The 17,397-nt window shown below is 36.7% G+C and overlaps 1 protein-coding gene across 1 annotated transcript in view; it reads right to left on the bottom strand.

The window, feature by feature from the left end:
• Positions 1 to 1,094: 1,094 nt before the first annotated feature.
• The window catches only part of AGGF1 (angiogenic factor with G-patch and FHA domains 1), a 48,918-nt gene continuing 32,615 nt past the window's right edge, over positions 1,095 to 17,397 (bottom strand). The window contains exons 9-14 of the mRNA XM_030846209.2: positions 12,837 to 12,938; positions 11,457 to 11,622; positions 10,252 to 10,334; positions 6,999 to 7,126; positions 4,785 to 4,884; positions 1,095 to 3,537 (exon numbers count right to left, since the gene is read on the bottom strand). Of these exons, the coding sequence (XP_030702069.2) occupies positions 3,337 to 3,537; positions 4,785 to 4,884; positions 6,999 to 7,126; positions 10,252 to 10,334; positions 11,457 to 11,622; positions 12,837 to 12,938 (780 nt within the window). The 3' untranslated portion in view covers positions 1,095 to 3,336. The remainder of the gene's footprint in view (positions 3,538 to 4,784; positions 4,885 to 6,998; positions 7,127 to 10,251; positions 10,335 to 11,456; positions 11,623 to 12,836; positions 12,939 to 17,397) is intronic.

The raw sequence follows: 17,397 nt of genomic DNA, 5'->3' as shown, positions 1-17,397 counted from the left end.
TAGCCATTGTCCCCCTCTGCCTTGCTCACTGAACCTGATTTTGTTCCAACAAGCAACATGTTCTGCCCTAGGTGATAGTTCATGATTGGCTTAAGGCAACTGAGACCATCCTGTTGGCCTACCTTTTCAACTTCCCTTGCAGCTATGGGCAGTAATGTTATCAGGCTCTGGCTAATAACCCTAAGTAGAAGTCTGTTGTGAGAGTTTCTGAGTAAGCTTTTGCTTTCCTGATAAAAGAGAACTAACAGGAATACTGACTGTTCTTTCCCCTTTCTTCTGTTTTGGACATGACTATGATGACTGGGGTTCCAAAAGTCATTTTGCCACACAATGCCATAAGCCAGCACTAAGAAGAGTAAAGCAGAAAGGCAAAGAGAAAGCCTGGGCCCTGATACACAGACACACACGTAAACAGTGACTCATTTTAAAGAATCCAAATGTATTTCCACTTTAAAGCCTGAAAAAGTAAAAGGAAATGTTTTAGATCAAAGCTTCAAGGCAGAGATATAAGTGATGCCCTACAAAAATAAGAAGCACACTTAGAACAACACAATGGGGAAATACTTTCAGCTGTTCTTGAGAACACCTTTAGATGCTAGGTCTAGAAACGCCTTTCTGGCTCCCTGCCAAGCACACCCCTCTTTCCTGCAACTCGTTAAGGAAGGCCTTTGTATACAATTTCTCCTTGTTGGAAATTTCTATTTCTTTTGCCTGCCCCTTTAAAATGTGCCAAATTAAGAAATAATCTTTTACATGAAAAGTTGGAAGGTGTTTGAATTGGGTGAACCATAACTTTTCATAAGTTCACAACTAGAGTAAGTGAAACATCAGAAGTAAAAACTTTTAAAAACAGACAGAAAAAAATCCACCCCTTTCTGAGAAAAAGTGCTTCCTGGCTATTTAATTCTAGAAAACAATTTCTGTTATTTTACTGTAATGGTGATGGTTTCTTCCGTTCTCAATTTTGCCAGCTTCTCATGTTCTGGCAAAATATGTTAGATTTCTCAAAATTCAGCAACTTGTAGCTCCACTTAAACACTTAAAGGCTATTAAGTTAATAAATTTATACTGCATGAATAAACTATAGTTTTAAATATTAGACGCAAAACAACTTTATGTGTAATTCAAATTGTACATAATCCATATTTATGCTTCTAAACAAACAGAAGCTCACATCTGTACTACTTTTACAATTTACAAAGTGCTTTTACATACATTTTCCCATTTTCTATTCAAGACAAACATGTGAGTTAAATATTCTCATTTCACAGGTAGAAATAGAACCAGACATTTTCATTATTCAGTGCTTTAACCAGTATAGTATAGCCCTGAGACTTTAGATCTGCAAAGGGTTTTAATAAAGCAAATATCACATATATTTCAATTTTTATCACCATTTTCAAGTTTCCATTTTCTTAACAAAAGAAAACAATGAAAAAGTTTTCCACAATCTAGTAATAAAAATGGGAAATATTACATAGACAGTTGTATACTAACCCAATGAGTTGAGATCTACCAGAAGCAAGTTTACTCTGAGGGTCCTATATTGTTACCTATATGTAGGGCACCGGCACCAGAACCACATTTAGATGAGTAATTTTTCTACTTTAGAGAAAATAATGCAGGACACTCCTAGTGCCTCCAAGTCTAATGTACATATATGTGTATGTGTTAGGGTATGTAAGTGGCCAAAAAGGATACAGAAAAATACTTAATCTAGATTTTTAGAATTATAGGACCTCTGTTTTTCCTATCTTAGGCCTTTAATAACTTGACAATTGTTTGGTCATATGTCTCATCTTTAGTAATATATTTATTTTTCTTTCCACACCGCCCTTTCTTCCTAAGTACCCTGTACATTAAGACTAGAAACTCCAACAGGTAGCTTTCTTTCTGAATTATCTTCCCCACTGCATACTTTTTCCCAGAATTTTCCTTTCCTATTTCTATATCTTGAAGACATTTCTTTATAGTAGATGAAGGAGCTATATAGCTTATATTCACTATGAGAAAAGATCAGTTCCAGCATTGATTTCCCAGCAAAAACCTGAGAGAAAAGTTGAACAGAAAGGAAAAGAACAGTGTTAACGGGCAGAGCGGTGATACCTGCACTCAGAAAGCTGCACCGCAGTCTCCGAAAATCTGAGGGCATCCTTTCATTACTGTGCTGCCAATTTACAGAGGAAAATTCTGGCTGGTCATGAGTTCAAAGCAGACCAGTATGTTTAAATTATTGGTTCAATGAATCATTCTTTTTGATGTTATAATGTTTTTTATTGCATTTGAAGACGTTTTCAAAAAGTATCTTGAGTTTGAGGCCTTGGCTAGGTAACCCTTCTGCAGTAGAAATCAGATTTTTCTGGCACAACTCCATTGCCAGCAATGGGATTTATCAAAACTACAAATGCCAGCACACTGAATATTTCAATACTGTACTCAACTGTTCATATCTAAATATTTCAGCTATGAAACAAACCAAAGGTAAATGCTTAATATATAGTACAAATCAACAGATTCTTCACAGAAGAAAACAATGAGACTGATTTTCTACAACATGTCAGCAGTTCATTAGTTCTTCAATAATATTACTTGGGTTATTTCAAATATAATAACATTTATACACCACTACCCATGTTTTCTCAACATTTTCTACCTAGGTCCTAAAGGGCATAAACAAGGATGTATATAGTCAGAATTGTTTTTATAAACTTTCGATGTTTCTTTTGTTATGTATCGTACAATAATGGAGAATATAAGGAGACAAGGACAAATGTACATTTAAGTTAGTGGTTACATGAATTTTGCTTATATGGCTAGTTGCTTATATGGGTCTTGCAAATGACAAAATAAAGTAACAAAGCTTGATAAGCTCATCTGTGCCCTGTGAACTTTAGTCCACTCATAGCATAACTTGATTCAGTCACTATTTATTAGTTTTTAAAAATGTTTTTTAAAAACTGCAAACCAGGGCTTCCCTGGTGGCACAGTGGTTGAGAGTCTGCCTGCCAATGCAGGGGACACGGGTTCGTGCCCCGGTCTGGGAGGGTCCCACATGCGGCGGAGCGGCTGGGCCCGTGAGCCATGGCCGCTGAGCCTGCACATCCAGAGCCTGTGCTCCGCAACGGGAGAGGCCACAACAGTGAGAGGCCCACATACCGAAAAAAAAAAAAAAAACCAAAACTGCAAACCACACTTTATTACACATTTCTGAATCAAGAGCGGGTAAATTGTGACACGGTTCCCTCATGCCACTGACTCTTTTGGAGAGAAAATTTCTGCAATTAAACAAGAGTTTCCAAATTCTATAAAAAAGCTTTTGTGTTCTATGACTGACCTTCACTCTACAGTCCCTTTGACCCAAGGCACAGTCCCTGGTGCATCTTTCTGAGATTTAGTTTCCGGGAAGTTTTCAGCAAACCTCTCTCGTGCTTTCTCCCAGTTCTTTTTGCTCTTGTTTTGGAGAAGGTGAACATCTTCAATTGAAGATGGCTTGCCTGTCCCCAAGCCTGCATGTGTTCGCCGAAGTTGAAGCTGGATCTGTTACCAAAAGTTAAGAAGAGAACTTACTGTAGTATCTAAACACACTGAAATCTGCTATATCCAATTTGGTACTTTAACTATAATTCTTTGAATTAGAAAAGATTGATGCATAAAAAAAACTGTCAAATGCATCAAATACATACAGGAATAAATACATGATTATACATTGTCTTGCTTGTCAATAAGTACAGATGACTCTACAGAAAACAGAATGCTCCTTAAACAGCAATCACCAAATTTCACTGAGATGCTGCAGAATCAACCTGTCATCTACTCTAACGAGAAGTAAAAGCAATGGATGTATTTAAACCTACAGTCCAAGCCTCACCTAAGTAAGTGAACAGGTAAGTTAAACATTAAGAGTCATAAAAAGAGAACTTGTTTATTTTCATAAAAGGAGGGGAGGACTTCGCATTATTTTGAGAACCATTACAAGCCACCACTTACTGAGTGCCTAATATATTTCAGGCACCATCCTAGGGGCTTTATGTTCAGACATCCCTGAAAGAGTTCTCATTATCCCCATTTTTACATATGAAAACTGAAATCCAAACTTGCCCTAAGTCACACAGCTAGTAATAGAACACATATTCTAACCTGACTACTAAACCCATGTTCATCCCACTGTACCTCAATGAAATGAGAAAATTTACATTAAACTCACACTGATGCACCCATTATTTCTTCAGGTACCAACTAATTATCAAGAAAGTTCTTTGATCATATTACTACTTTGTAAGGTTTTTGTGAAAGAGAATCTGAACCTCTGATGAACCATGGGACTATAGAATTAAACCACTGTATTGTTTTCCAGACATGATTCTCTCTATTGCTTGTTACATGCTCTGAATCTTGAACCTAAAACAGATTCTCCAGCTAGTACAGAGTCTGCCTGTTCGTAAAGTAACACTGTGATTGCTCTTGCATGTTAGGACAAGGCACAGTGAAGAAGTCATTAAAAATAACTAAAAGACACAGAAGAACTTCTGGCTCAGGAAATAACATTCACTATCCTAGTCTGATGAAGGAAAAAACTCTAAGAGCCTTCCTAAGAACTTTAAAAACAAAACAAAACACATCATAAACACATATATTTGGTAACTGTGATTGCCACAAAGGTAGTAATTATGTCTCTTTTTGCTTGCTACAATACTCCTAGCACTTAAGGCAACACCTGGCATACAGTAAGTGCAGTAAATATATCCATTACAAGAATAAAGAATGAAAGAAATCTCAAGTCTTACCGGAGTTTTCATTCCTCCACCGTCCTTCCCTAGGCCCTCTCCTTTTTTCCAACCCATCTTTTCCAACATCTTCCGACCTTTATTGCTATCAGTAATTTCACTTTAGAGAAAAGTAAGATGAGAGTTGACTTCTAAAAGACCATTTAAGTCACATTTATAATAAATTCATGAATTAAAAATAACTGGTACGACTCCTTTAGAAACTACTGGGCATTACCTAATAAAGTTGAAGATACACAAATTCTACTCCTACATATACTATTTAACAGAAAAGGGAATGTTTTGCAGTCAAATCTAACAATAACCACAAATCAGAAACAATCCAGATGTCCACCAGTGGTAAAGTGGATAATCTGTGGCATATTCATACAAGAGAATATTATATGGCAATATAATATAAAACGTACCAAACATAACAAAGTAATGCTGAACAAAAAGAATATAGACACAAAATAAATACTAAATTATTCCATTTATTTAAAGTTAAAAAATACGTGAAATTAATCTGATGCTGGTGAAGTCAGTAGAATAGTTACCTTTGGGGAGGAGAGAGGAATAGTGATTAAGAGGGGACACTAGGAGGGTAGGTTTCTGCGGTTACTGATAATTTTCTATTTCTTGACCAGGACATGTATTCTGCAATGTGTTAATCTTATGATGTATCACTGATATTGATACTTACATTTGTGAATTTAACATCAATAAAAAAAGTTAAAACGAAACCTCTCATTAACTATTTGCATTTTGTTTTATGATTTTATGGTCTGCTAATTTAAGGGTATTTTAATTTTATGTTCTATCACATTGTCTTTTCAGTTCTACAGAATATGTAAATTAGCTCTTTAATAACAATAACCCAAGCAATGTCAGACCAATGGATTTCATTTTTCATTTCTGTCTTCTAATTTAACTGTAATGCAATCTTCATATTCTCCAGCAATTATTTCAAAAATATTAAACCTTAAAATATATTTGTCATGTTGCTTAGCATATCTAATTTAAAATGCTATACCTCATAAAATGTGACTCCATAAACTCTAAGATGCACTGTTAGTCTATGTACCATTAAGAAAAAACTGCTGTCACATGTAACTGTAAAATTCTATCCAAGTAGTATATCTTAGAATCAATAAAATGATAATAAGTCAAAATTTAGTAACTAATTGTTAGTTCTACATGAAAGATTTAAATGTTAACTTAACCTAGAATTTATATTCTGAGAAACAAAATGTAGCTAATATATGATTAAATGCAGAAATATAATCATTTTGTAGGCTTCAAAATTACATTTTTCATGTTTATCAATGCTAGTTTACCAAGAGCAACGAACTGAATCAAAAATAAGTAAGGGGGCTTCCCTGGTGGCGCAGTGGTTGAGAGTCCACCTGCCGATGCAGGGGACATGGGTTCGTGCCCCGGTCCGGGAAGATCCCACATGCCGCGGAGCGGCTGGGCCCATGAGCCATGGCCACTGAGCCTGCGTGTCCGGAGCCTGTGCTCCGCAAAGGGAGAGGCCACAACAATGAGAGGCCCACGTACCGTAAAAAAAAAAAAAAAAAAAAAAAAGTAAGGGACTCCCCTGGTGGTCCAGTGGTTAAGAATCCGCCTTCCAATGCAGGGGATGCGGGTTCCATCCCTGGTCGGGGAACTAAGATCCCACATGCTACGGGGCAACTAAGCCCAGGCGCCACAACTAGAAAGAAGCCCGCGCCCCGCAAGAAAGATCCCACGTGTCACAACTAAGATCCCGCGTGCCACAGCTAAGACGTGACGCAGCCCCCCCCCGCAAAAAAAAAAACAGTAAGAAAAATAGTATTTCAGGGTCAAGAACAGAAGCAGTTGAGTTCTGAAATAACTATTAAAAGTATCAGTCCATACCAATTTCTTACTAGCCCAGCCTCCTAAATATCTAATATATAAAAGTATGGTCACTCAATTGTGTGGCTACAATGTTAGCTATGCATATATATGTGTGTTTAAGTTTGTATGTGATAAATCTGTATGTATACTTACATATATGATCAGTAATTTTCTAGGGAATAACGCAATACCAATATTAGAGGAAAATGTAAACAGATGTAGAGTTTCCATCTTGATCTATATTACTCCTTTAAAAGGCTACCTATCAGATTATATAGCCCTATAAATCACATCACCCTATGAATCTGATTATGGTACAAAGACTGTTTCAAGCAATTAAAATTTAATACTTACGAATGAACAGATGCAGGAGCATCATCTCTTTGGAAAGTTCCTTCACTTCCAATCTGCTCCCTACGTTTTCCAGCTCTATCTTTATATTTTGGATTCTTCAAAGCCTTTTCATCTTCGTAGTCTGTATTCTTCATAAACATGAAATATTCATTGAGGAAAACAAAACTAATAAGTAAAAATATAATGTCTGTATATTTGCCTTGCTTAGCAAATATGGTTCAATGTGGTCTCCATTAAATAAGCCATGATATAAATTAAGATATACAAATTAAGACAATTACATTATTGAATATATCTATTCTATCCCCTTTAATATAGTGAAAATATAGTATATTTTGAATCAATGCTGTGTACTCATATTCTCATATGAACTACCAGTATTCAAAAAAATATGGAGAACCCCTGGGGCTGGGGAAAAAAATCTACTTCTCCTTTTCTCTTAGGAACTGAAAGTTCCAAAGGACCTAAAATATTTTGATACTGTTCCTTAGAAGGGAAAAATGTAGAAAGTCTTTAAAAAATAGATAAAAGGAAATAAATGCTCTTTTACCCTGGCAATAATAATAGCTTTTTGCTTCAATACAGCTTCATTACATGATTAATCAGTCACTCCACAAATATTTTCTAAGTAAAGAGTAAGTTATGCCCTATGCTAGGTGACAGAATGCAAAGAAATTTATAATCCTAAAGTGCAGACACACACAGTCGTCAGCATGTTACAGTATGACTGGTTCGACAATTAAGGTATACACAAGATATGGCAGTGGCACAAAAGAGACAGGCAATTCAGCTTGGGGTTTCAAAGGCTCCTCTTCCCCTTTGTTACTATTTGCTAATCTTTACATAAAAAGTACAACATTCATCCAAAAAGATGCTACAGACTGCTAGAGCAATGCAAGGAAAGTACCACAGAAGTTTTTACTTAATTTTGCTTTCAAAACAGAAAAATACAGACCACCAACCCTAATGGGTATTCTCCCCAGAAAATGATGTAGAAATTAAGCTAAAATTTTTGAAAAAACATTTTAATCTCTCCTTATAGATCTTCTATTTTCCTCCCAAATTAACCTCTTAACATTTTTTTCTATTATGATTTCTCTCCCTTAGTACAACAGTAACAAAAACTACAATTCTGCATAAAAATGTTATTTTGGCAGCATCTTTTCTGACTTGTTCATAAAGTGTAAAAAACACTGGACAAATACACTTAAGACCTAGATCCTATATCTAGCTCTGTCGTTTAGTAGGTAGGTGACCAGCTCTAGTTTCTCTAATGTAAAATGGCAATATTAATTAGTTTTCTGGTCTACTTATAGGATTAAATGGTAATTTTTTTAAACTGCCTTACTGAGGTATAATTAACATACAATAAATTACACATAAAGTGTACAGTTACTTTTGAGATTCGTATACACTTATGAAACCATCACAATTAAGATAATAAACATATTCATCTCCCACAAAAGTATCCTCGTCCTTCTTTGTAATCTATCCCTCCAGCCCCTCTCCCTGTGCATCTTCTCCTGTAGCCAGGCAACCACTGATCTTTCTGCCATGATACATTAGGTTTGCTTTCCTAGAATTTTATAGAATCGAAGTATATAGCATGTTGAGTTGATCTTTGAACAACATGGGTTTGAACTTCGTGGATCCACTTATACATAGATTTTTTTTCAGCGCTAAATACTACAGTATTACACGATCTGCAATTGGTTGAATCTGTGGATGCAGAACCCCAGGTATACAGGAACTGTGGACATAGAGGGCTGAGTACCAGCTATATGCAGATTTTTCAACCAAGGTGAGAGTCAGCACACTTAATCCCCGGGTTTTTCAACGGTCAACTGTACTCTTTTTGTCTGGTTCTTTCACTCAGCACAATCATTTTGAGATTCATCCATGTTGTAATCTGTATCAATAGCTTATGCTTTTTTATTGCTAGAGTGTTTGACCATATAGATTTAACATAGTTTGTTTATCCATTAATGATGGACAGATGAGTTTTTTCCAGTTTTTGGCTTTTAGAAAAAAAGCTGCTGTGACCATTTGCTCACTAGTTTTTGTATGAACATATGCTTTCATTTCTCTTGGATAGAAATGAAATACTTTGAAGTAGAATGGTGAATAATACAGTAGGTGTACATTTAACTTTTTGACAAAGTACTAAACTCTTCTCCAAAGCAATCACACCATTTATATTTTCACCAGCAGTGTATGAGAGTTCCTGTTCCTCCACATGCCCACCAACACTTAGTATGGTCAGTCTTTTTAATTGGTTTTAAATAGCAACTCCCCAATGACTAATAACACTGAACATCTTTTCATGTGTGTATTTGCCACCTGCTTTGGTGAAGTGTCTATTCAAATCTTTTGCTTATTTTTAAATTAAGTTGTTTTCCCTTATTGAGTTTTCAGAGTTCTTTATATACTCTAGGTATAAGATACATGACTTTTATCAGATATATGATTTGCGAATATTTTTCCCAGTCTGTGGCTTACCTTTTCATTCTCTTAATCGTGTCTTTGGAAGAACAGAAGTTTTGGAGGAAGTACAATTTGTGCTTTTATGGATAGTGTTTTTAGTTTTAGATACCTTAAAAAATCTTTGACTTTTTTTTTAAGGTTTGCTTCTAGAAGTTTAAATTTATATCTATAGTCCATTTTGAGTTCATTTTTATATGTTATGAGGTGGGGATCAAGGTTATTGTTGTTGTATATGGCTATCTAATTGTTCCAGCACTGACTGTTGAAAAAAGACCATCCTCTTTCCACCAAATTGCCTTCATGCCTTTGTTGAAAATCATACACACACACACACGCACACACGTATACACATTTATCTATGTATCTATGTATCTATATGGGTCTATTTCTGGACTCATTATTCTGTTCCATCAACATATTTATCTTTTTGCCAGTACTATACTGTTTTTATTGCTGTAGTTTATAATAAGTCTTGAAATCAGGCAGTATTAGTCCTCCAACTGTGTTTTTCGAGGGTATCATTTTAATGCAAGTTTTTTAAAAACCAGAAATGGTTATTCCAATATAGGGTATTATCATCACTTTCCTACTCCAACCTCAATAGTTGTTGAGGTAAACAGTAAAAAACTAACAGGAACTACATAAATCTCAGAATCATTCTAAATAGCTCTCTTTTTATATATAAAAATGGACTATGCTTATCTACAGGCAGTTTTATACAAAACCAGACGCACAGTTTAACACATGTAACAATATTTAACTCCCTTACCTGCAAACCATATTTTACTCGTATTTTCTTTAATTCTTTTCTCCTTTCCAGCTCTTTTTCCTCCTTACTTAGAGTTGGACCAACTAAAAGGAAAAATTGAGTTTGGTTTAAAGAAAAAAAAAAACACTAAATATGATATAATACTGTTTATTTAATAATGAAAAACTAATAGTACTAGTATCCCATCTGCAGATTAATAAAAAGTTCAAATAAATTAATATAAAAGGATCTTAGGTTGTGATGATGTCCTTTCAGCATTTTGGTAATTAAATCTACTTGGAAAGTAAACCAAAACTCGAAAGATTATAGGAATGTTTTAGATACTGAAAGAAACACTGCACATCTTAATTTTTCAATATGGTTACTGTAATAGAAATCCAAATGCAGAAATATTGTGAGTTTTCCAAAGGAACATAAGCTTGTGCAAAAGAAAAATAACAGAACCCAAGATTCACGTTACTATGTAACGTGCCATACTCATTTTCATAAGGTAGTATGAGAAGACAAAAAATACATAATGAACGTGTATAGTTGGTATTTAAAGGAAACAAACGATGTGAAAAAAATTACTTACTAGTTAAAAGGATCTTTCAATTTTTAAAGCCTTAGATGAGTGGGTTTTAAACAAGATAGTAACATTTTACAATATTATTTATTATAGAAAGTAATGGTATATACACAGATAATATATCAAACAAACTATAAGTAGGAAAGCAAATATATCAACAAATAAATCTTAATACCTTGGCCTATTATTTTCTATGTTACTATTTTACATCAGAGTTTAACTGTGGATGACTTTTTATATCAGTAAACAGATGTTAAAGGGAAACCAATCTCTATTTATGTCACAATTACTCCTTTGAAGTACATTTAGCTACCACTGCAGTGCTGCTTCAAAAGCCTATAGACTGGATTAGCAAAAACAGAGCTAATGATTATCATTCCTGGTCATAAAGTAACCTAATGCTGTAATAGTACAAATTACTACACAGAAAAACCAACTACAATCATAATCTACTAGTCTAGGTCTCAAATTTCAAATACATGTCATTTCTTAGGCTCATTTGATAATATTCACTTAAATACAAATGTATCTCAATAGAGTATTATATCAATTAGATATGAAGCTGGTACTGATACTTTTTTAGAACACGCAGTGAATTAAAAAGCTACCATGCCCATAAACAGTACGTTTCACATACCAAAAGGTTCATCTTTCTTATCAAGACGAAGGTGAGCTCTAACCTGCCCTGGTTCACAGCCATCACAGGTATCACTGCCAGGGTGAATGTGAAAGGACAACACAGTCTCTCCAATTTTCACTTCATCTCCATGCTCAAGTATGTAAGGGTCACATTTAGTTTTGGGCTAAAGGAGAAAAAAATTACAAAGCCAAACCCAAGAGAGTTACATATGGTTATTTTATTTATTTTATGTCTACTGTAATGTCTGATTATAAAAATAAAAATTGAGATTGTTCTCAATGAGATAGACATATGCACACACATTTCCACAAAACTTGAAGGTGATGCATAATATTCTACTAGTTGAGAAGATGACAGCTGAACCGAGCAACTTCTAATTTTTTTTTAATATTTATTATTATTTATTTTTGGCTGCATTGGGTCTTCGTTGCCAGGCGTGGGCTTTCTCTAGTTGCAGCAAGCAGGGGCTACTCTTCGTTGTGGTGCGCGGGCTTCTCACTGCAGTGGCTTCTCTTATTGCAGAGCACAAGCTCCAAGCACATGGGCTTCACTAGTTGTGGCACATGGGCTCAGTAGTTGTGGCTCGCAGGTTTAGTTGCTCCGCGGCATGTGGGATCTTCCAGGACCAGGGCTCGAAGCCATGTGCCGTGCATTGGCAGGCAGATTCTTAACCACTGCGCCACCGGGGAAGCCCTCTAATTTTTATATTATCAAAATCCACTGATCTCCCCATCTCCATGCCCAATCCTATCACAGAAATACCCAACTCAAACTTCAAACAGTCTACTACCAAAATGAAAAATCACAATCAAAAAGATGAAGTGTTAAGGAGATAGGTGCATCATATTTCCCTTTTTCCGTCCTCTCTTGATAATTCAGTTTTATCTCATTTTTGATTCTTATAGACTAAGACCTCTCTCCCTCCCTTCCATATATTATCTTATTATGTGCTAAAGCACTTTGTTACATGTTGGGATAGAAGAGTTAACTAAATAGACATAGCCCTTGCCTTCAAGGAGTTTACAGTTTAACAACATTTCCTTTAACAGTTTAAACACACACACACACACACACACACAAAGGATGGCCCCTAAAGTTGCTATAAGAACATTTACTCTGAATAGCTTTAAAATGCATTTATTTCCAAAAATAAGGCACAGGTACATAATTAGAAGTCAAAACTCAACAGTTAAGTATCCACTTACTGTATACATTTTTTAGCCCTTTCTAAGAATTCCCTTCCATGTTAACACATTTGGGTGAATACCAATCTGAACTAAATGATATGTATAATAACTATGGCCCTGAGGGATAAAAAGTTTCATTTCAGTTTTTTAAAATAATGTGCAAGTATTTAATTAATAAGTATATACTCACTTGAAGAATCTGTTTTCCATTTACAATTGTACCATTTTGACTGCCTTGATCCACAAGGACATAACTTTGTAAGTCGTGATCAAAATAAATTTCTGCATGAAACTTAAAAAAAAAGAAACCAGGTAATTATAAAGTATTATACCTTTTTTTAAACCATAGATAATTTCTCTATGATAAGATGCAATGAACTTTAGTCTCTTAATAATTTAGCTTTTATTATTTTTAATACATTTTTTTCAGAATACAAAAGTATAATAATGCTTCTGGTAGAAATGAGAAGGCTACAGGAGAAAAACTCACCTATAATTCCGCCTATAATTACCATTAATAATTTAGTATGTGTCCTACCTTTTCTACTTTTATAATATAGTTGAGATTATACTATATATATAATTTGAAATAATTTTTTCACCTAATATGTCTGTTCATGTTATTAAAAATTCTTAATACAAAAGGTGATTTGAAACATTCAAGGCTGACTTCTCAGTTTTTTCCAAATTTTCAATACTCAGAACTAATCACTCCCTTCTGTTCCACAGCACTTTGTTTATATAACAATTAAATTATACAAAGTTTCCGTATATGTGAATGTCACTGTACTGCTTACAATTTTCGCTTACATTTATTTTTATTTAATTAATTTAATTTACTTATTTATTCATTTATTTGTTTATTTATTTGGCTGTGTCAGGTCTTAGCTGCAGCATGCAGGATCTTCCTTGAGGCACGCGGCTCTTTCGTTGTGGCGTGTGGGCTTGGGCTTCTCTCTAGTTGTGGTGTGTGGGTTTTCTCTCTAGTTGTGGTGCACGGGCTCCAGAGCACTGTGGGCTCCGTAGTTTGCAGCACACACGCTCTCTCGTTGAGGCGCTCGGGCTTAGTTGCCCCACAGCATGTGGGATCTTAGTTCCCCGACCAGGGATCGAACCCACATCCCCTGCATTGGGAGGTGGATTCTCTACCACTGGACCACCAAGGAAGTCCCTATTGCTTACATTTAGTTTACAATTTTCTTACCACTTAGTACATAATACAGTACCTCACATATATTGGGCATGTACTCAATACATGCCTATTTAACTGGATATAGAGCTGCAGAAATATTTAACTTTAAATTTCATAAACAATACATTGCTGGTGGGAATGTAAAATGGTGCAGCTGCTTTGTGGGGGGTCTGACAGTTCCTCAAAATGTTAAACAGGGAGTTACCATACGATTCAACAATTCTACTCTGAGGTAGGCATCAAGAGGAATGAAAACATACCTCCAAACAAAAACCTGTACGTGAAATGTTCACAGCAGCATTATTCTTAATAACCAAAAAGTGGAAACAATTCAAATGTCCATCAGCTGATGAACAGATAAAAAACACTGTATCTGAACACTGAAGTAGTATTTGGCAATAAAAAGAAATGAAGTACTGATATATGCTACAACATGGATGAATCTTGAAGACATGCTAAATAAGCAAAAAAGCTAGTTACAGGGGTGGGGTCAAGATAGCGTACTAGGAGGACAGGGAATTCGCGTCTCCGCACAACTAGGGCACCTAGCAGGCACCGGTGGGGGACAACGGACACCTAAGGGGATGGCAGGAACCCCCAGCAACTGGGTAGGATGTGGGATGTGGGGGGAGTGAAGGGGGGGGAGAAGTGGAGGTGGGACGGAACTGGCACCCCTAAGGGGCAGGTGGGGGAGGGGAAGGAATCCCACGTCCAAAGGGGGAAATTGGGGAACCACTGGGAGGGCAGAGGATCAAAAGGGAGCGTGGCCAGGTTTCCCCTGCCCACTTGGGCCCCCAGGAACCTGTTCAGATCCCAGGCCTGATCCTCTACCTACCGAGGCCCCCTCCAGCCACACAGGTCCTGAGAAGTGGGAGAGAGGGAAGGGGGAGCAAAAGTAAAGGCCGGACCTAAGGGACAGCACCCCTGAGGGGTGGCTAGGGAGAGGAGGAGTTCCTACACCCAGTGGGACCCACCCACGGTTAGGGGTCCACAGGCGGGGGGAGACCCTGGGGGAGACAGTGGGGGAGAGGCACAAAAGAATGGAAGGGAATGGGGCCAGTGCTTTCCCTGTCCACTTAGGCACCGGGGAGCTTGTTGGGCTCCCAGGCTTAATCCTCTGCCCTCAGAGCCTCCCTCCTGCCTCGCAGAAACCAAGCCCCGTCCCCACCCCCCCGACCCAGGGCCCCAGCTCTGCACTCAGAGACACCCTCCAACACTTGGCCTAAACCCCACCCCCACACCCTCACTCAGGGCCCTACCTCCAAACTCCAGAACTCCACACTCCAGAGGCCCTTCTTTCAACATGCTACCTCTCCCCTTCCACGCAGGTCCTAAGCAGAGGCCCCGCCCAATGCCTGAACATCACCACCTACGCTCCACCCCATGCTCAAATGTCACCCCCCACCTGCCTAGGTCCCGCCCCACCCTAACTCGCACCCCTACCTGTTTCACCCCAGCTTACACTCTGCCCCCATAGCCAAGGTGCATTTTTTTCTTTTTTCCTCTTTTGGATTGGAGTTCTGTTTTACCTTGTTGATTCATTGTTGTTCTATTATATTTTTATTTTTCCTGATAAACCTCTTATTTTTCTAATTTTATTTTATTCTTTATACTTTGTTATTGTTCTCTCTTTTTGGCTTGTTCCCTGCCCTCCCCCCGCTTTTTTTCTTTTTTCTGTTGTGTTATTTTACCTTGTTGCAGTTGTTTCAATTATAGTTTTGTTTTTCCTAATATAATTTTTATCTTTCTAATTCAATTTTGTTTTTTATTCTTTGATACTGTACTGCTCCTTTTCTTCTTTCTTTCTTTCTTTTTTTTACCATGCCACAAAGCTTGCAGGATCTTGATTCCTAGGCTGCAGATCAGGTCCGAGCTCCTGTGGTAGGAGCTCCGAGTCCAAACCGCTGCACTAACAGAGAAGCTCAGACCCCAGGGACTATCAATTGGAGTGAGGCCTCCCAGAGGTCCTCATCTCAGCACCAAGACCCAGCTTTATCCAACTGCCTGCAAACTCCAGTACTGGACATCTCAGGGCAAACAACCAGTAAGACAGGAATACAGCACCACCCATCCAAAAAAAAGAAAGAAACGACAAAAAAATATGTTACAGACGAAGAAGCAGGTAAAAACCTACAAGACCAAATAAATGAAGATGAAATAGCTAACCTACCTGAAGAAGAATTCAGAGTAATGACAGTAAAGATGATCTAAAATCTCAAAAACAGAATGGAGAAAAGACAAGAAACACTTAACAAGGATCTAGAAAAACTAAAGAGCAAACAAACAATGATGAACACAATTACTGAAATTATAAATACACTAGAAGGAATCAATAACAAAATAACAGATATGTGAGCTGGAAGATAAAATGGTGGAAAAAACTGCCAGGGAGCAGAAAAAAGAAAAAAAAGAATTGAGGACAGTCTCAGAGACATCTGGTACAACATTAAACGCACCAACATCCAAATTACAGGGGTCCCAGAAGAAGAAGAGAAAAAGAAAGGGTCTGAAAAAATATTGGAAGAGATTATAGTTGAAAACTTCCCTAACATGGGAAAGGAAATAGTCAATCAAGTCCAGAAAGCACAGAGAGCCCCATACAGGATAAACCCAAAGAGAAACACATAGAGACGCATATTAATCAAACTATTAAAAAATAAATACAAAGAAAAAGTATTAAAAGCAGCAAGGGAAGAGCAACAAATAACATACAAGAGAATCACCATAAGGTTAACAGGTGATCTTTCAGCAGAAACTCTGCAAGCCTGAAAGGAGTGGCAGGACATATTTAAAGTGATGAAAAGAAAAAATCTACAAACAAGATTACTCTACCCAGCAAGGACCTCATTCAGATTTGATGCAGAAATTAAAATGTTTACAGACAAGGAAAAGATAACAGCATTCAGCACCACCAAACCAGCTTTACAACAAATGCTAAAGGAACTTCTCTAGGAAGGAAACACAAGAGAAGGAAAAGACCTACAAAAACAAACTGAAAACAATTAAGAAAATGGTAATAGGAACATACATATCAATAATTACCTTAAATGTAAATGGATTAAATGCTTCAACCAAAAGACATAGACTGGCTGAATGGATACAAAAACAAGACTCGGACATATGCAGTCTACAAGAGACCCACTTCAGACCTAGGGACACATACAGACTGAAAGCGAGGGGATGGAAGAAGATATTCCATGCAAATGGAAATCAAAAGAAAGGTGGAGTAGCAATTCTCATATCAGACAAAATAGACTCTAAAATAAAGGCTATTACAAGACACAAAAGAGGACACTACATAATGATCAAAATACCAATCCAAGAATATATAACAACTGTAAATATTTATGCCCCAACACAAGAGCACCTCAATACATAAAGCAAATGCTAACAGCCATAAAAGGGGAAATTGAGAGTAACACAATAATAGGGGATTTTAACACCCCACCTTCACCAATGGACAGATCATCCAAAATGAAAATAAATAATGAAACACAAGCTTTAAATGACACATTAGACAAGATGGACTTAATTGATATTTATAGGACATTCCATCCAA

The sequence above is a fragment of the Globicephala melas genome, chromosome 3 (assembly GCF_963455315.2).
Source record: "Globicephala melas chromosome 3, mGloMel1.2, whole genome shotgun sequence".
NCBI classification, from domain to species: Eukaryota; Metazoa; Chordata; class Mammalia; order Artiodactyla; family Delphinidae; genus Globicephala; species Globicephala melas.
The sequence above is the reverse complement of the archived record's forward strand: the minus strand, read 5'-3'. Positions and strand labels throughout refer to the sequence as shown.